This window comes from Nicotiana tomentosiformis, chromosome 6 (genome assembly GCF_000390325.3).
Source record: "Nicotiana tomentosiformis chromosome 6, ASM39032v3, whole genome shotgun sequence".
NCBI lineage: Eukaryota > Viridiplantae > Streptophyta > Magnoliopsida > Solanales > Solanaceae > Nicotiana > Nicotiana tomentosiformis.
Genome location: NC_090817.1, coordinates 111,376,688 through 111,393,774, shown reverse-complemented (window position 1 = coordinate 111,393,774; position 17,087 = coordinate 111,376,688). Strand labels below are relative to the sequence as shown.

General features: G+C 36.0%; 2 protein-coding genes across 4 annotated transcripts; both read left to right on the top strand.

Moving 5' to 3' along the window:
- Positions 1-626: 626 nt before the first annotated feature.
- LOC104086688 (protein cornichon homolog 4-like) lies at positions 627-4,666 on the top strand. Its single transcript, XM_033653528.2, has 4 exons — positions 627-925; positions 1,303-1,484; positions 4,053-4,175; positions 4,258-4,666. Exons 1-4 carry the CDS (start codon positions 854-856, stop codon positions 4,298-4,300), a joined length of 420 nt encoding a protein of 139 aa, XP_033509419.1. The 5' UTR covers positions 627-853; the 3' UTR covers positions 4,301-4,666.
- Positions 4,667-9,466: 4,800 nt separating this feature from the next.
- Positions 9,467-14,408, top strand: LOC104086689 (general transcription and DNA repair factor IIH subunit TFB5-like). 3 transcript variants are annotated; one of them, XM_070177683.1, is made up of 4 exons: positions 9,467-9,772; positions 10,125-10,157; positions 13,448-13,501; positions 13,762-14,408. In XM_070177683.1, the coding sequence occupies exons 3-4, from the start codon at positions 13,467-13,469 to the stop codon at positions 13,937-13,939; spliced, it is 213 nt and encodes a 70-aa protein (XP_070033784.1). In that variant the 5' UTR covers positions 9,467-9,772; positions 10,125-10,157; positions 13,448-13,466; the 3' UTR covers positions 13,940-14,408. The 3 variants fall into 3 exon arrangements, with proteins under 3 accessions (XP_070033784.1, XP_009589305.1, XP_009589306.1); XM_009591010.4 differs by lacking the exon at positions 10,125-10,157; XM_009591011.4 differs by lacking the exons at positions 9,467-9,772; positions 10,125-10,157 and adding an exon at positions 10,180-11,982.
- The last annotated feature ends 2,679 nt before the right edge of the window (positions 14,409-17,087 follow it).

Below are 17,087 nucleotides of genomic sequence, written 5' to 3'. Positions count from 1 at the left end.
GCATTGAATGAAGGATATATTGTGGGAGTAGGGGTAGTGTTTTAGTATTAGCAATTTTGAGCAATGGGATTTCCTTTGTTTTATCGTTTAGATCACTGAATTTCGTTAGATACAAACTGAGTATTACTACTATTTACCATTAAGAACCAAAGGTGGGAATAACTTCCGTCTTGTTAATGATTTCTTTTTTCACTACTTTTGAAAGAATTTTCATCACTTTTATCGCTAAAGACCAGGAAATAATTGAAAGTAAACTAAAGAGAATTTCTCTTTAAAAGAAAGACTACAGAGATTCAATTGATGTCAAATAAATTAGTATTGGGGACATAAACTTAATAAAAAGGGCCTTTGTTAGTGAAACTCTCCATTCCGTTTAGATTCAAATCAAAATCAAAATAGTTACAATTTCTAACTGTTCTTTAGGTGGCACTTTTTTGTTTAAAAGAAACTACCTAATATTTGTTAAGTGTTAGTTTCAAAAATAAGTAATTTTTTTCCCACTCCAACGCATTAAAGATTTTTAAAAAAAAAAAATTCTAAAAAAATTAAAAGGAAAACAATGTGTTTGGTTAAAAAATCAATAGTTTGTAATCTAATAGGAGTAGCTGAAAAAATTAAAGAAGTACTGTAATGATATTGTTTTTTTCTTTCCAACACCGGCTCCATCTGCTCCGGTTCCAAAGTGGATCGGTTTCCTCGGGTTGAAAACTGGAATCTTTGCCTTTTGCTCCGATTCGTTGCTTCCTCTATAGTACTTACAATCAAATCTCCAATAGAAAGCACTGGGGGCGCATCACGCACCTGGCCCAAATTAATCACCAAATCCTCCTTTTGATTTTGCTGAGCTAGTAATATGGCAGATGTTTGGGCATGGCTCCTCTTCTTCTTCATTCTCATTTCTCTTCTTGTCATGGTTGTTTTTCAGGTCTGTCTCCTAAATCCTACTCTTTTCCCTTTACTTTCACAACTGCCCACTTAGTTTCCTTTAGCTTGTGCTAGACTTAAAATTAGGGTTTTATCTGAGTTCAGTGTTTCATTAATTTGATAATGCAAATGTGAGATTTGTATTGCAGTAGTTTTTCATTAGTTAGCGTGATTTCTCAATCTACTGAAGATGATTTTTTTTTGGCAAATGTTGATTAAAATTCTGTTGCACTTTTGAATTTTCATGTGTTTATGTTCTATTGAGTTAGCATGACAAAGCTGTACCTTCTACTGAGTATAGCATGATGAAAACTGCAGAGAACTTATATGCTTTTTTATTGCTAAGGTGAATTTTCTGACATTTGAAATGTGTTACAGCTGATGTGCTTATCAGATCTAGAGTTTGATTATATCAACCCATACGACTCTGCAACTCGTATAAATGGGGTTGTTTTACCTGAGTTCATTACACAAGGAGTCCTCTGCTTGCTCTATCTGATAACAGGGCATTGGTTTATGTCACTTCTATGTGTTCCATATATGTACTACAATTACAGATTGTAAGTTTCCGCTCATCTTTTTTGGTTCATGGCTAATCTGCAAGTGAAATTAAGTTTTTATCAAATTCAGATTAGCTTATCTTCAGAATACTGCATTCATGTAGACACTGCTGAGACAGCATATGCTAGTTGTTATAGCATATTGTTTTAAGTCTTCTTAAGAACTGAAATATGTGTAGAGATGGAATTAGGTTTTGTTCCTCCATTATGCACCTCTGTTGTGATTCTCTGCAGCATTTATTTCTGATTCCCTTTATGAAGTACTTTTACATAGACTAAGCGCCCAGCATTTTCTTTCCTTAAAATTGATGGTTTTCTTAGGATTTTTATTTGTAAAATAAACTGTTAAATAGAGATCTGACAATATGTTTCTTTGCTAGAGCAAAACCTGGTTTATAGACCACATGAGGAGTATTGAATTTTGTCCAGAAGAGACTCCTTTCTTTTTTCTATTCTTATGGCGATTTACTTGTCTTAATTGTTTAGGAATTGTCACAAACCTAAATATATAAACAAAATTTGTCTTCTCTCCCGCAACTTAAGCTTTTAGATGCCGCATCACACAATTCAATATGGTATAGAAGCTGGCAAAGTTCCTGAACTCGAGAGTCTCATTATCACCCATCAATAGAAATATTTTACATTCATGTTGCTAACCTAAATAAATAAATAAAACTATTCCCGCTCTAGTTATTTATGCTTTATAGATGAGGCGGTACGTACAATTCAACAACAATATTTCTGTATAGGTGCCGTATGTGGATTTTCTGTTGTGGAGTTATTTTCTGGTCTCAAGGTTATCAGCAGATTTAGGGTGTTTCACAAATTTGTTACTTTTCAATTGTTATCAGGATTGCATTTGCATGATTTGAGCTGGCTCATATTAGCATGGGTTGTTCCTTCTCGTCCAGTTTCACATTGCTGAATTTGTAAAGCCAAAGTTTATGAAATTTAAGATGATATCGTGTTAATTTATGAAACTAACTAGGGAATCAACCCAAGTTTGAATCTGGAAAGTGTTAAGATAAGTGAAAGTAAGATAGAATATACTTGCACTGCAAGTTTAGCCCTCATAAGAAAAAAAGGTTAAGGTGAGTCTAGAGGAATTACTGATTAAAAATTGTGATATTAGAGGGGATTATGGTGCCTAAATGTCAAATTTCAGATATCTAGACTCGATCTTCCAAGAAAATGGGCATGACTGATAACAATGTAGTACATAAAATTAAAATAAGATGATTGAAATAGAGGATGGGATGCTAGGTGATAGAAAAAACCTATTAAAGTAAAAGGCAAGTATATGAAAAGTTGTGAAAACTAGCAATTGTACATGGGAGTGAATGATTTGTCTACAGTGCCCAACATATCCACAAGACGAGTGTTGCAAAAATGTGAATATTAAGATGGATGTACTGTCATACAAGATTGACTAGATTAGAAATAATCACATTCGATAGAGGCGCAAGGAGCATGCACAGAGGTGAAAAGATGAGGTCACTTGAAATGGTTTGACCATATTCTACATAGACCACTAGATTCATTGTTCCATAGGTGTGACATTATGATGATTGAAGGTGGTAAAAAGGATGAGGTTGTTGTTCTAAAATCCTATTGAGGGAGGGTGACTCGAAAGACCTACAATGGCTCGAAATTCATATGAATTTAGCTAGGAACAAATTATGATGGAAACGAAGGATCTATATAGGTGATATCAACTCTTTTAGGTTAAGGCTTAGTCGTTGTTGATACACTTGCATTAGGTCTGGTATTAGCAGAAGTTTTATTAGTTTGGTTAATTGTTGTCAATGCTGGGATAGGTGTGTGGTCTGGAAAACCTTGTTCGAAAATTACTGTGTATTGAAATGATATGGACCCAAATAGGGGAAATGGATATAGAGAAGTCATATAGCCAACCCAAGTTTGTTTGCCATTGAGATGTATTTGTTTGTTGTCTACTGAAAATGGAGGGTTTTTATTGATACCACCTAATAGATTAATTCAGAGATAATACCAGTAAGTTTTCCAGTGCATGGATGGTTTTTTTAATAATTCTTTTTCTTATTTATCCCTCTGGAAAAAAAGGTTTCCATTGAGCCTTTTACAAATTGACCAAAGAAATGGTAAAATCACTGAAAATATTGCCAGTATATCTGTTGTTATAGTTTTCAACTTAATGATGAAAGGAAGTCCATGGGGCATCTTGCCATCTGAAACTAGAGGAAAGGCTATATTGAAGTATTGTTAGGGTGGATCAGAAAGATAGTCTTAGCTGGCTTAAATCGTTGTTTGGTAAAACAATGATTGTTCACTGGAAAGCTGGTACTTGTTTGCTAAATAATATTGGTATTACCAGTACTAAGTGGTTAAAGGATCTGCATTGTGTCCTAGTTGAAACTGAAGCAGTCCTTTTTTATCCTTCCGTTACCTTCTTTTCAAATGCATTCAAAATGCCGCATGAACTTGTTAGTGCTTGATTCAGTGATTGAGATTTAATTAGATATCAAACCTCTCCAATTTTGCTGATGTGTTTCCTCAAACAAAATTTCTCATAGTTGCTTCGTGCTCTAGGTACACGAGAAGGCAGCATCTTGTTGATGTGACTGAGATTTTTAATCAGCTTGATTGGGAAAAGAAACAGAGGCTTTTCAAACTAGGCTATATCGTCCTTCTCCTCTTCATATCATTATTTTGGTAAGTAATTAAGTAGCTCTTTTTTACAGAGATTCTTATAAATAAGACACTTTTTGACCGAGTCCATGTGTTCTTTCTGCAGGCTGATCTACAGTGCCTTGGAAGATGATGAAGAGTCTCTATAGGTTCTCTAGTTTGAGCAAAGTATATGCACCCTACTGAACAGCTGCAGTTGCTCATTTATTGGCTTGTCTAGTTTATTATTCTTGCAAGTTTAGGGTTTAGAGGGAGCAGATTTGGTTGCAGATTGTAGTCTCATACAAAATCAGAACCCCCCCCCCCCCCCCCCCTCCCTATTCAATTCTCAAGCAACTACAGGTTTTTTTAGGTTCTAATGTTCTACTGCAGAGTGTAAGTTATTTTGAGTTGCATAGTACCTTTTGTTCAAAAAACAAAAAATTGGCTTCAAGAGTTCCACTATGCTGCAATGGACTTATGATGTTCTTTTGTTTTGCTCTCCATTAATGTGAAACTGCTAATTGAGGGTGCAATATTTTTATCCTATCTGTGACAACGAAATCCTTTATCCCTGTTATATTTTTTCTTGTGATGGTGAACAAGTTATACGAACTATTGACTTATAGGCAACATTTCTTGCTTATTGATTCCGTAGTTTCCGTTCATTGTAATCTGGAAACCTATTACCATTATAGCTTCTTTTATTTCCTTCTCTCTCAATTTCAATCAGACATATATATGGTTACTCACTCTAGTTGTGACCAATTTGAAACCAAGATGGCCTATCTGTTTGTTTTCCAAAATTGGCAACAAACGGTAGGAAATGGTGTATTCTCTGAGAGAAGCAGCAAAAAAGAAGCAACATGGAAGTGTAATCTTTTCAGGACTAGTACAAAACGTTCTTCCTTTATTTTCCCTCTACAAGAATTTGCAATATAACCTTTTCGTTTCAATTTAAATGACACACTTTTCTTATTAGTCCAAAAAGAATGACATATTTCTATATTTGGAAACAATTCAACTTTAAATTTTTCATTTTACCAAAGTCCGATAGAGGTATTTGCACGAATTCCAAGGTCATCCCGAGTGAGAACCTCTCTACCTTTCATAGGCTCCTGGTCATGGACCTTGAGATCATGAGGAAGAGGAGGAAGAGGGCGATGTATAGCCAACATAAGATCAAGTGGGGAGCCTTGACGGAAGCTAAAGTGCAGGAGTTGGGGGTCAAGCTGGTGACTATGGGGGCTTGGAGGAGTAGTGGGGACACAAGCGCAATGTGGACCACGACTGCACAGTGCATTAGGGAAGCCGCGGGTGAGGTATTAGGGGTCTCAAAGGGTTACTCTGGTGGTCATAAGGGAGACTGGTGGTGGAATGGAGAAGTGCAAGGTAAAGTGGAAACCAAGAAAGCATTGTATCTTAAGCTAGTGGAAAGTGTAGACGAGGAGGAGAAGAGGGCGAATAGGGAGCATTATAAGTTGGCTAAGAAAGAGGCAAAACTAGCAGTTACGGCGGCAAAAAATATAGCTTTTAGTCGTTTGTATGAGGAACTCGAGGGCCGAGGTGGGGATAAGAGGTTGTTCAGGTTAGCCAAGGCGTGAGAAAGAAAGGCGAGTGACTTGGACCAAGTGAAGTGCATCAAGGACGAAGAAGGTAGAGTTTTGTTAGATGAGGGGCTTATCCGTCGGAGATGGCAAACCTACTTCCATAGTCTCTTGAACGAGGAGGGGGACAGGAGCATTGTTCTGGGTGATTTGGAACTCTCCGGGAGTCGTTGGGACTTTGGGTATTGTAGCCAGATTAGATTTGATGAAGTTGAGGGGGCTATGCGTAAGATAAGTAGGGGCAAAGCGACCGGGGCGGATCAAATCCCAGTGGAGTTTTGGAAGAGTGCGGGCAAGGCAGGCTTGGAGTGGCTCACTAGGTTATTTAATGTCATTTTTAGAACGAAGAAGATGCCCGAAGAGTGGAGGTGGAACACGATGATTCCTGTATACAAGAACAAGGGTGATATCCAAAATTGCAATAACTATCGGGGTATCAAGCTGCTTAGCCATACTATGAAAGTCTGGGAGAGAGTGGTAGAGCTAAGGGTGAGGAAGAGGGTGTCTATTTTCGAGAACCAGTTTGAATTTATGCCGGGGCATTTGACTACAGAAGCCATCCACTTTGTTAGGAGATTGATGGAGCAGTATAGGGAGAGAAAGAAGGACTTGCATATGATGTTCATCAACTTAGAAAAGGCGTACGATAAAGTTCTGAGGGAGCTTTTGTGGAGATGTTTGGAGGCTAGAGGTATACCTGTTGCCTATGTTAGGCTGATTAAGGATATGTATGATGGAGTACACACCCAAGTGAGAATGGTGGGTAGGGACTCGGATCATTTTCCGGTTATGATGGGGTTGCATCAGGGGTCGATACTCAGCCCTTTTTTGTTTGCTATGGTGATGGATGTACTGACGCGCCACATCCAAGGGGAGGTGTCATGGTACATGCTATTTGTAAATGATATTGTATTGATTCCAGGGTCTGCCTCCATACCTCTAATTGCAAACCAAGAAAGTAGCGTATCTGAAGCTAGTGGAAAGTGTAGACGAGGAGGAGAAGAGGGCGAATAGGGAGCATTATAAGTTGGCTAAGAAAGAGGCAAAACTAGCAGTTACGGCGGCAAAAAATATAGCTTTTAGTCGTTTGTATGAGGAACTCGAGGGCCGAGGTGGGGATAAGAGGTTGTTCAGGTTAGCCAAGGCGTGAGAAAGAAAGGCGAGTGACTTGGACCAAGTGAAGTGCATCAAGGACGAAGAAGGTAGAGTTTTGTTAGATGAGGGGCTTATCCGTCGGAGATGGCAAACCTACTTCCATAGTCTCTTGAACGAGGAGGGGGACAGGAGCATTGTTCTGGGTGATTTGGAACTCTCCGGGAGTCGTTGGGACTTTGGGTATTATAGCCGGATTAGATTTGATGAAGTTGAGGGGGCTATGCGTAAGATAAGTAGGGGCAAAGCGACCGGGGCGGATGAAATTCCAGTGGAATTTTGGAAGAGTGCGGGCAAAGCAGGCTTGGAGTGGCTCACTAGGTTATTTAATGTCATTTTTAGAACGAATAAGATGCCCGAAGAGTAGAGGTGGAACACGATGATTCCTGTATACAAGAACAAGGGTGATATCCAAAATTGCAATAACTATCGGGGTATCAAGCTGCTTAGCCATACTATGAAAGTCTGGGAGAGAGTGGTAGAGCTAAGGGTGAGGAAGAGGATATCTATTTTCGAGAACCAGTTTGAGTTTATGTCGAGGCGTTCGACTACAGAAGCCATTCATCTTGTTAGGAGATTGATGGAGCAGTATAGGGAGAGAAAGAATGACTTGCATATGGTATTCATCAACTTAGAAAAGGCATACGATAAAGTTCCGAGGGAGCTTTTGTGGAGATGTTTGGAGGCTAGAGTTGTACATGTTGCCTATGTTAGGCTGATTAAGGAAATATATGATGGAGTACAGACCCAAGTGAGGACGGTGGGTAGGGACTCAGATCATTTTTCAGTTATGATGGGGTTGCATCACGGGTCGGCACTCAGCCCTTTTTTGTTTGCTCTAGTGATGGATGTACTGACGCGCCACATCCAAGGAGAGGTATCGTGGTACATGCTATTTGCAGATGATATTATATTGATTGACGAGACGCGAGATGGTGTGAACGCGCAATTAGAGGTATGGAGGCAGACCCTAGAATCTAAAGGTTTTAAGTTGAGCATGACCAAGACAGAATACTTGGAGTGTAAGTTCAGTGGCGAGACTCAAGGGGGGAAGGGGAGGTGAGGCTGGACTTGCAGGTCATCCCTAGGATGGAGAGTTTTAAGTACCTTGGGTCTATTATTCAGGAGAGTGTGGAGATTGATGAAGATGTCATACATCGTATTGGGGCGGGATGGATAAAAATGGAGACTCGCTTCCGGTGTTTTACGTGATAAGAAGGTGCCACCAAAACTTAAGGGTGAGTTCTACAGAGTGGTGGTTAGACCAACGTTGTTGTATGGGGATGAGTGTTGGCCAGTCAAGATCGCTCATATCCAGAAGATGAAGGTAGCAGAGATGAGGATGTTGATATGGATGTGCGGGAACACTAGGTTAGATAGGATCAGAAATGAGGTTATTCGCGACAAGGTGGGTGTGGCTCCTATTGAGGACAAGATGTGGGAAGCGCAACTTAAGTGGTTTGGTCATGTGAGGAGGAGGAGCACAGATGCCCCAGTGAGGAAGTGTGAGAGGTTGACATTGGAGGGCCTACAGAGAGGTACATGTAGGCCAAAGAAAAGGTGGGGAGAGATGATTAGGCAAGACATGGCGCAACTTCAGCTGACCGAGGACATGACCCATGATAAGAATGTATGGAGGCGGAGGATTAGTGTAGTAGAGTAGGAAGTCTAGAGTGTTCATAACAGTAGTATTGGCACACAGTCTCGCTTTGTGTGAGCAGTAGGTTTTTATGACTAACCGTTGTTTTCTTTCATTGGGGATTACCTATTACCTTGTTATTTTTATTCTGCTTTTATATGGTTTTTTGGTACTGTCCCTTCTTGTCTATATTTCCATTAATGTGGTGCTTATGCTTTCCTGAGTCGAGGGTCTATTGGAAACAACATCTCTATCCTCACAAGGTAGGGGTAAGGTCTGCGTACACACTACCCTCCCAAGACCCCACGGTGTGGGATAAGACTAGGTATGTTGTTTGTTTTTTTGTTTGTTATCTTTAATGAGAAACTTTTATACCCACATAAATATCATTGTCCCACAAAACTTTTGCCCCTTGAGCTTTTAGGACCACATATTTCAAAAAGTCTTCTTTTTATTCTTAAATTTTGTGTTAAATTGAAACCGAGGGAGTAAAACTTATACTCCCTCCGTTCCAATTTATGTGAACTTATTTCTTTTATGATCCGTTTAAAAAAGAATGACCCATTTCTAAATTTGGAAACAATTTAGCTTAAACTTACAATTCTACCCTTAATGAGAAGCTTTTAAAACCACACAAATACGTTGCGCCCCTTTTTGACTTATTTAGGACTACAAATTCTAAAAGTCTTTATTTTTTTCTTAAACTCCGTGTCTAGTCAAACAGGTTTACATAAATTGGAACGAAGGGAGTAATAAGTACTCGGTACAATTAAAGACTTGTGGATGCTTCTTCCTAAGCTTCATATATCAAATAGTGTAATACTCCACATTAAATAAAGGCTATTTATGTAATTATTTGAAAATAAAATGGAAAAGAAACAAATATATATATATATATATATATATATATATATAAAAAAAAAAAAAATTGGGGGGCCGAAGGTTAGGGGTTTGGAAGAGTTGTCTTCAACTTAAAGAATTAAAGGGTATTTATTGGAGAGGAAGCTTAGCGCAGCAAACAAAAACCGGAAGAAAAAAAGAAGAAGAAGAACAAAACATTAGAGTAAAACGAAGAAGCTGAAGAAAACATTACAAATCCAGCGTTTTCAATTGAAAACAGAGAGGGAAAAGAAGAGAAACATAGAGATTTGAGGGTGTTCATATCAGCAAAAAGTTTTGCATTGCAACGAACTAAAAGCCACACAATAGCACCTGAGAACTCTAAGCACTTTTGAGTACTGCAGGTACCATCTAAACTCTTAATTGAGTCATATGTACAGTACAGATTCTCTACTTAGTTCTTTTCTGAAAATTTAGCAGTTTATATAGATTGTGAATAGATTATTTATATACTAGAAATAGACAGAGGTGCATGTGTATATTTTTGGTGAAGAATTGGATGAAATAAATTATATGAACAAGTCAAATTGATAGATTTTGAACTAGTTGAATTACTTATAGCATGAGAAAAAAAACAAAATAATAATTTGACCAATTAAGGGTCAATCATAAACCTCGAGAGTTGGGTATCCTAAATTAGTTATGAATTAGCCTAAACAAGAAAATTAACACGAGATCGATGTGATGTGATTATAGATTGATTGAAGGAAGTCGTACGGATTGCTTGAGGTGAACACCTGGTATTTCGACAGGAGTTCTATGAGTAGTAATCTTACCGCAATTTGTGTTTCCATAACTTGTATGGTTTACACATAATTTTATTATGAATATGTTTACCGATTGTTTTGAATTTGCATGTGGGACAAGTCATTTACTTGATATGATACCGAAATATTTATTGAGATGATTACCGTTACTTTAAATATTCTCTGTTACTAGACATGTTTTACCATTACTTGAGATATGATCATCGTTACCGAAATGAAATTTCATGCTTTGATAAGAGCTGATATGCCCTGTACTGTTTTGAAAATATTTTCATACGAGTATTTACTGATTACAAGGACAAGTATAAATGGGAGGAGACTTTGAAGGATCCCGTAGCTAATGGCGGGTTCGTTAGACCTGGTGCACCTTGTAAATTCTGGATTACCAATTACCGTTACAGCCCTCACTAGTGGGAAGGTAGAACCAGCATACCGTTACTGAGTTCCCTCGAGTGGGGACTACCGTTGTATTTGAGTTCTTGCAAAGAGGTCCAAAGTTATACCGATTACATGATCTATTCCTGGAAACCTCCCAAACATAATAATTGATATGATACAGTATTACCAAGTTCATTACCAAATAATTGATTGATTTCTGTCTACATGAAACACATGATGAGACTGATTATTGTTTACCGGTTCTGAAAGGGCATTTTATGATATTTTTTGATTATTAATATATTGACAAATTTTTTGACCTGTCCCCATTAAAAACGGTTGTGGTTAACTGTTATTACTCACTGAGCTAACGACTCACTCCCCGCTATTTTTTTTACTGTGACAGTAGTTGCACATGTGAGAATTTTGTTAGCTAGAGCATACGAGATGACAATTCTAGTGACTCACGCATTGCTTTATATAGGCAAAGAGTTTATTTAATGGTTATTGTTCTTTTCTTTAAAGCTCTTAGAGTCGCTTCGTAGTTATTAATAATGTCATGAGTATTAGTTTATTGTTTTAGACTTGTTGACTAGATCAGACTTTCTTATCGTATTTTAGAGATAGATTTAGCATCAGTCTCTTGCAAGTGGTTGATTAATAGTAGTGGAGAACTAATTGGATAGTCGATGAAGATTATGAATTATTTTTGTTGGATATTGGTTGGCTTTATTGTTGCTTTCTGGGACGCTTTCTGGGACAGGCAATTTGTGGATAGTTCTAAAATAGGGAAAACTCTGTCGTTTTTCTGTAAATTACCGATAAGGCTTACTTGGGGGCACTTGCTCCTAAGCGCCGGTCATGATCCTAAATTGGATCGTGACATATAGCGATCTAGTGATAAATGTCAAACAATCTGAGTAGAACAAGATATCGTGAATGGAAAAAGCTTATCCGCCTAGTGTATTTATAAAACCAAAAGTGGCGAGACATATATTGAGTAAAATTCATAATGTTTGATCACTTACTATACTCTATGTAAATATAGTGCCTAAAAATATAAAACTAAGAAATTTTTTCCTTCAAAAACTAAGCGAATAAGTTATAATATAATAAAAGAAAAAGAAATTATTTTGACATTTATGTCAATTTTGTCGTCTATAAAAAGACATGATATAAGGAAAAATATATGGTATAAGAAAGAAATATATAGTATATATGTACTTTAGTAATAATTTTATACAAAATAAATCGAAAAATATTTTAGGGCAATATTGGAGTCATCTAGTCCTTCACGGATCTCAAACGTACATCCAAATTCCTTGTAGCGGGTTCATGGGCACTAATTCCCATTGATTTCCAGTCCAATCTCCCTCGGCTGCGAAATCTTGCTCTTCTCCGCTTGACTGGTAAGTTCTCCTTTTGTTTCTGAGATAGACCCCAATCCCTTTTTCCAATTAATTTCAAATTACTCCAAATTCAGTTGTCCCAAACTGGCCTCTGTGTGGAGAGGTTAGTATGTTCCTTCTCTATGTAGTTTGTAATTTGGTCTACCAAAATTAAAAGTTTGTCGAGAGGGGTTTGTTCATAGTGCATTTCACTTTGATTGAAGCTATTTACTTATGCTTATAGATTTCTCTGTGCTTGATTTGGCATTAAATTTCATATTATTGTGATCAGGCACATGAGCTGTTATGTCCTTTTGTTTAATTTTCTTATTTTAGTTTGACCTTCCAGAACCAATTTATGTCATCTTAGTATCATTCTCTCTGGATTGCTTAGAAGCAACCAGATCAACAACAACAACAACCCAGTAAAATCCTACAAGTGGGGTATGGGGAGGATAGTGTGTACGCAGACCTTACCCCTACACCGAGTGAGTAGAGAGGTTGTTTCCGATAGACCTTCGGCTCAAGAAGGGGAAAAGATACATTATATCAGTACCATAAACAGAAACCATAGAAATAATATCAGCATCATAAGGACCAGAAAGTAGATGAAAAACAATAACAATAACTTAGAAGCAACCAGATCAAATAGATTTATTTATTTATTTTAATAATTGTGGTGTCCGGGCCAACTTGCACACACTTCGACTAATTCCACGGTATATCTGTCACTTCCCACCAATAATAGGTAATAGGTAACCTCCCACCAACAATAGGTAATAGGTAACCCTGAACCAGATCAAATAGATTTAAGTTTCTGTATTCAACTAGTTTAATATATACTCTTCAGCTTCTTACTTGTTCTTCCCCTAGATAAATTTTCGATAATATCCTTGTTCAAGAATCTCTTGCTCAGCTTGTCCGATCTGTTACAAATGATTTTAGGCACTTTATGTACTGGCATTGCCTACTCCACCTTGTTTGGGACTAAGCATAGTTGTTGTATATACGGGCATTATGTAGTTTGGATGTGTAAGCCGAACCATCTTTTTGTGAGGATTGCTACTAGGTTGTGACAGAATGATCCTTCTCATCCATATTGTTTACCATGGAAGTATCAGCACCGTCTTAAAAATGGTGTTTCTTCTGTAGTATTTTGGGGAGAAAACCAAACTTGAAGTACAGTATCCTTTTTTTATCACTATCCAAAGTTTTGATATGTGATTATCAAGTTATTGTAGTATCCCAAAAAGAAATAAGAAATGTCAAGGGCTGCTTTTACGAATTCCCTTCTAATTGTGTCATTAGCCTTACTGTATTTTTATTTTAGGGTGAAGGATCCATCCTTTCTTCTCTTTTACCTAATATATTAGAAGAAACTGAGTCAATTGTGATAAATTAAATATTCTGCAAAAATGCATTTTGGAGAGGGGAAATATCATGTGTGGGCTGTCATTTTTTTCACTAATTGCTGTTTGTTTTGCAGCTGAAGCCTTAGATAAATCATGGTGAACGCCATCAAAGGATTGTACATATCATGGTAAATTACAATTTAGAGCAAGCAAATATAACCAAATATATTAGAAACTAATTGGGTCAGAACGCCCAAGATCTTGATTTGGGCTAAACTCATGATTTCTACATCTGCTGTAATTAAATTGGTTTAACTACACATATTTATAAAGACTACTGCATTCATTTTATCTCTGTTCGAATCTTAACATACAATTCCAACGCCAGCTTTATTTCAAATATTTTTGCTTCTTTTAGAATGCTGAGATCTGCTTTCTCCCTTTGCAGTGATGTACCCATGGCACAGTTCATTATCAATATGAATGCTGCATTGCCCCAGTCACAAAAGTTCATAATACAGGTCTTGGACAATACACATCTCTTTGTACGATCTGATGTTGCTGGAATGATCCGTAGTGCTATTGCAGAATTTAGAGAGGCAAATACCTATGAGAAGCCTGCTTAGGCTGTTTGATAAAGTCTTTCTGGAATAAACCTTGGACCGTGCACCTTTTTTTCCCTTGATTCAAAGAATTGAACCTTTGCCCTGTGCTTGAGTACAATCTTTTGTGGAGTTACTATGGGGAAAAGAAAGATCCAAGATTTAAAAAAAAAAAAAAAAAAAAAACCAAATAGTCATCTCTGTGACATCTACGAAGCAATTGATGGACGACATTTGCAGCTCCAGCTTTCATTGGTTCTGCTTCTGATTTTGTCTAAGGTGCGAGTTAAATTAAATTCTGTGTCTGAATATTTTTTTTACTGTTTTCTGAACATGTTGCTATATATTTCTCACATGTTCTCCCTGTGATAAGATCTTTGTATTGAAGAGATAATTGGATTTTCTGTTGTGTTCTATCAGTTGTAAAGCAAATTGGACCAAGGTGTAGTGACTTCTTATCAGTAATATTTTCCCTTTTTCTCCTTTCTGAAAATTGGTGATTTCTTTTGGAGTACTATAAATTATGAAGTATATGCTCTCGAACAAGGATTCAGAATAAGTTGTCACCTCAAACTATTAGTTGCAATTACTTAACAAGATTTTGTTATTCAGATTGTTTTGGAGTTAATCTTATCATTGGCCCTTATTTAGAAGAAAAAGAAAGGGAAAAGGAAAACACAAGAAATAAACAATGCGCCATGGATTTGGATTTACTCTTATCTCTGTAACAGTACTTGTGATGTGAATGTGAAGAAATATTGGTACATTATCCATGTTAAGATATATATTTGATCATGTTATAATCATTTGTTGTAACATGCATATTCACATGACCTAAGCCAAGTCAAGCGTTTCAATGCTCAATGCTCCCCAAATGGCTGTGGTATGGCTTTACATTTTTGTTAAGGTTGCTTGTTTACGAGTATAGCGAATCTTCTGCTACTTTACCCCAAAAAGAACTTCTAGTCCAAAAAGAAAGGTTAAACTAGGCCCATAGTCGAAGATAGTTTTGGTGCGAGGTGTAAAAAATCATGAGTAAATCCCCCATAGGAAACAACAAACAGCTGGAAAAACAAAGAAGAAAGTGAAATCTACTGAAAGCAAAGAGAAAACCCACAAAGGACATGCTACAATACTTCTGAATAGGGGTGTACAAATAAAATCGATAAACCGCACCAACCTGATAATTCGAGTCAAATCGAAAAAAAAACCCTGACTATGGTTTGGTTTGATTTGGTTTGGTGTTGGAAAAACAAAACCCGACCATATTTGGTTTGGTTTGGTTTTAACTAAAAAAAGTCAAATTGAAACCAAACCAACCCGACATTATATGTATAAAAGTTTTCAATATATTTAATTCATAAAAATATTTATGGTAGTGTAGTTTATAAATATTTTTTAAGCTTTTTCATAGTTTTATCTTTTAACGTATTATTTCAAGGTTGAGCTTATAATTTTTGGATGCTCCTATAAGTTTTAGAGTCCATAAATATTAGTAACTCGAATAAATTCTAAACCAAAATCAAATCAATACTAATGCTAATAAAAGACATTCAATTCAATTGTACTATGAATGAAAATAGTGTTGGATATCTAGTTTTTAGTTTTTCCATGATTTAGATAAAATGTATAACTTATTTTTCTTTTAGTGGTTAGTCATGTAAATAATAGTAGTACTTATTAGTCATAATTTTAAATTATGTTTGTTTTCATTATGACTTATTAATAATGTTTATTTTATGCGATTTTATTATCTTTATTGTTGAATATTTTAGTACAATGTCATGACTCATCTCGTATTTATGTTATTTTATTGAAAAATACCTTATATAGTTATGTCTTACTAGGATTAAAGAAATATTTGGAGCATAAATTTTATGTTTTGTGCTATGAAGACTTTATGGAGAAAAGAAACCCCGAAAAAACCCAAAAACTCGAGAAAAATCGAGATTAAAAAATCCGATTTTTATTGATTTGGTTTGGTATTTAGATTTAATAACCCGATACAATTAGTTTGATTTGATAATTAGAAAATCCGAACCAACCCGACCCATGTACACCCCTACTTCTGAAGCACGTGTGGTTCGACAAAATTAAAACTGCTTCACTTGCTCTCGAGGGAATAGCACAGAGCTCTCGAGGGTATGTTTGGTAGTTTGTAATATATGTGCTTCACTATTGTTGTACCTAAAGGCTTCATATATAGATATACTACGGCACAACTCTTTTTCCGTGTTGACTATTGTACTTAACTTCTAGCGTTGCTTCAATGGCAATTGAAAAGTCATAAAGTAGTTCTTGATTATATTTTAGACATCATTAAATCAAAATAAAATTGATTAATAATGTATCATATACTTCAAAATTTTGAGTAATACCGACGCTGCTTTGTACTCCTTGCCATTGTTTGGATAAGTTTTCAAAAAATAAAATTAAATTAAGGATTAGTATTTGGTTAACAGATAAAAAGGAGCTTCCCGAGAACTATTGTGTAAACTCCTCAAAACCTTAAAAAATTTGGCACGGCTATTTTATTTGAGTATGTACTCCTTTAATAAATATATATTTTGTTCCATATTTGCTTAAATTGATATAAATGAAAAATGGGAAAGAATGTAGCCAATATAATCAAACGTTCAAATCTTAAAGATATTATTTTCCTTATTCATATTCAAATAGCTATGAACTTCTCTGGTGGAGAATAAGTGTCATTTCAGCTTAATTAATTTGGCAAAAACAGATCGATGTTCGTTTGAAAAAGCAAGAACAAATTTATTATAGTTTTTCAAATCTATCCTTAATCCAATAAATAATCTATAAAATATAAGAATATATAAAGAGTAATTTGAAAAGATACAACAAAAATTTATTAAATAACTCTTATATTATTGATACTAAATGATTTTCTTAATGAGTGTGCAAAAATTTAAATGACATTGACCCGATTTTAGATGGTAGAGTACATGCTTATTCCTAATTTAATTAACTTGGCATTGTAAGGAAAAATCATGATGTTATAAGTAAGAATTTATATTGTTAACACGGATAAGTTAAGCTGGACATTTACTCATGCTAATTAATGCAACATTACTATGAAGAAAGCTCCATTTCAATTTTATGAGAATATATAAAAAGTAGTTTGAGAAGATATAACGAAAAATGAGTTAAGTAA

What these genes read in the sequence shown, in the direction of transcription:
- LOC104086689 (XM_009591010.4), top strand. Translation starts at nt 13,467, where the DNA reads ATGGTGAACGCCATCAAAGGATTGTACATATCATG. An exon ending in AAAGGATTGTACATATCATG is followed by an intron (nt 13,502 to 13,761) that starts GTAAATTACAAT and finishes CTCCCTTTGCAG; the next exon opens with TGATGTACCCATGGCACAGT.
- LOC104086688 (XM_033653528.2), top strand. Translation starts at nt 854, where the DNA reads ATGGCAGATGTTTGGGCATGGCTCCTCTTCTTCTTCATTCTCATTTCT. An exon ending in ATGTACTACAATTACAGATT is followed by an intron (nt 1,485 to 4,052) that starts GTAAGTTTCCGC and finishes TTCGTGCTCTAG; the next exon opens with GTACACGAGAAGGCAGCATC. An exon ending in CTCTTCATATCATTATTTTG is followed by an intron (nt 4,176 to 4,257) that starts GTAAGTAATTAA and finishes TTCTTTCTGCAG; the next exon opens with GCTGATCTACAGTGCCTTGG.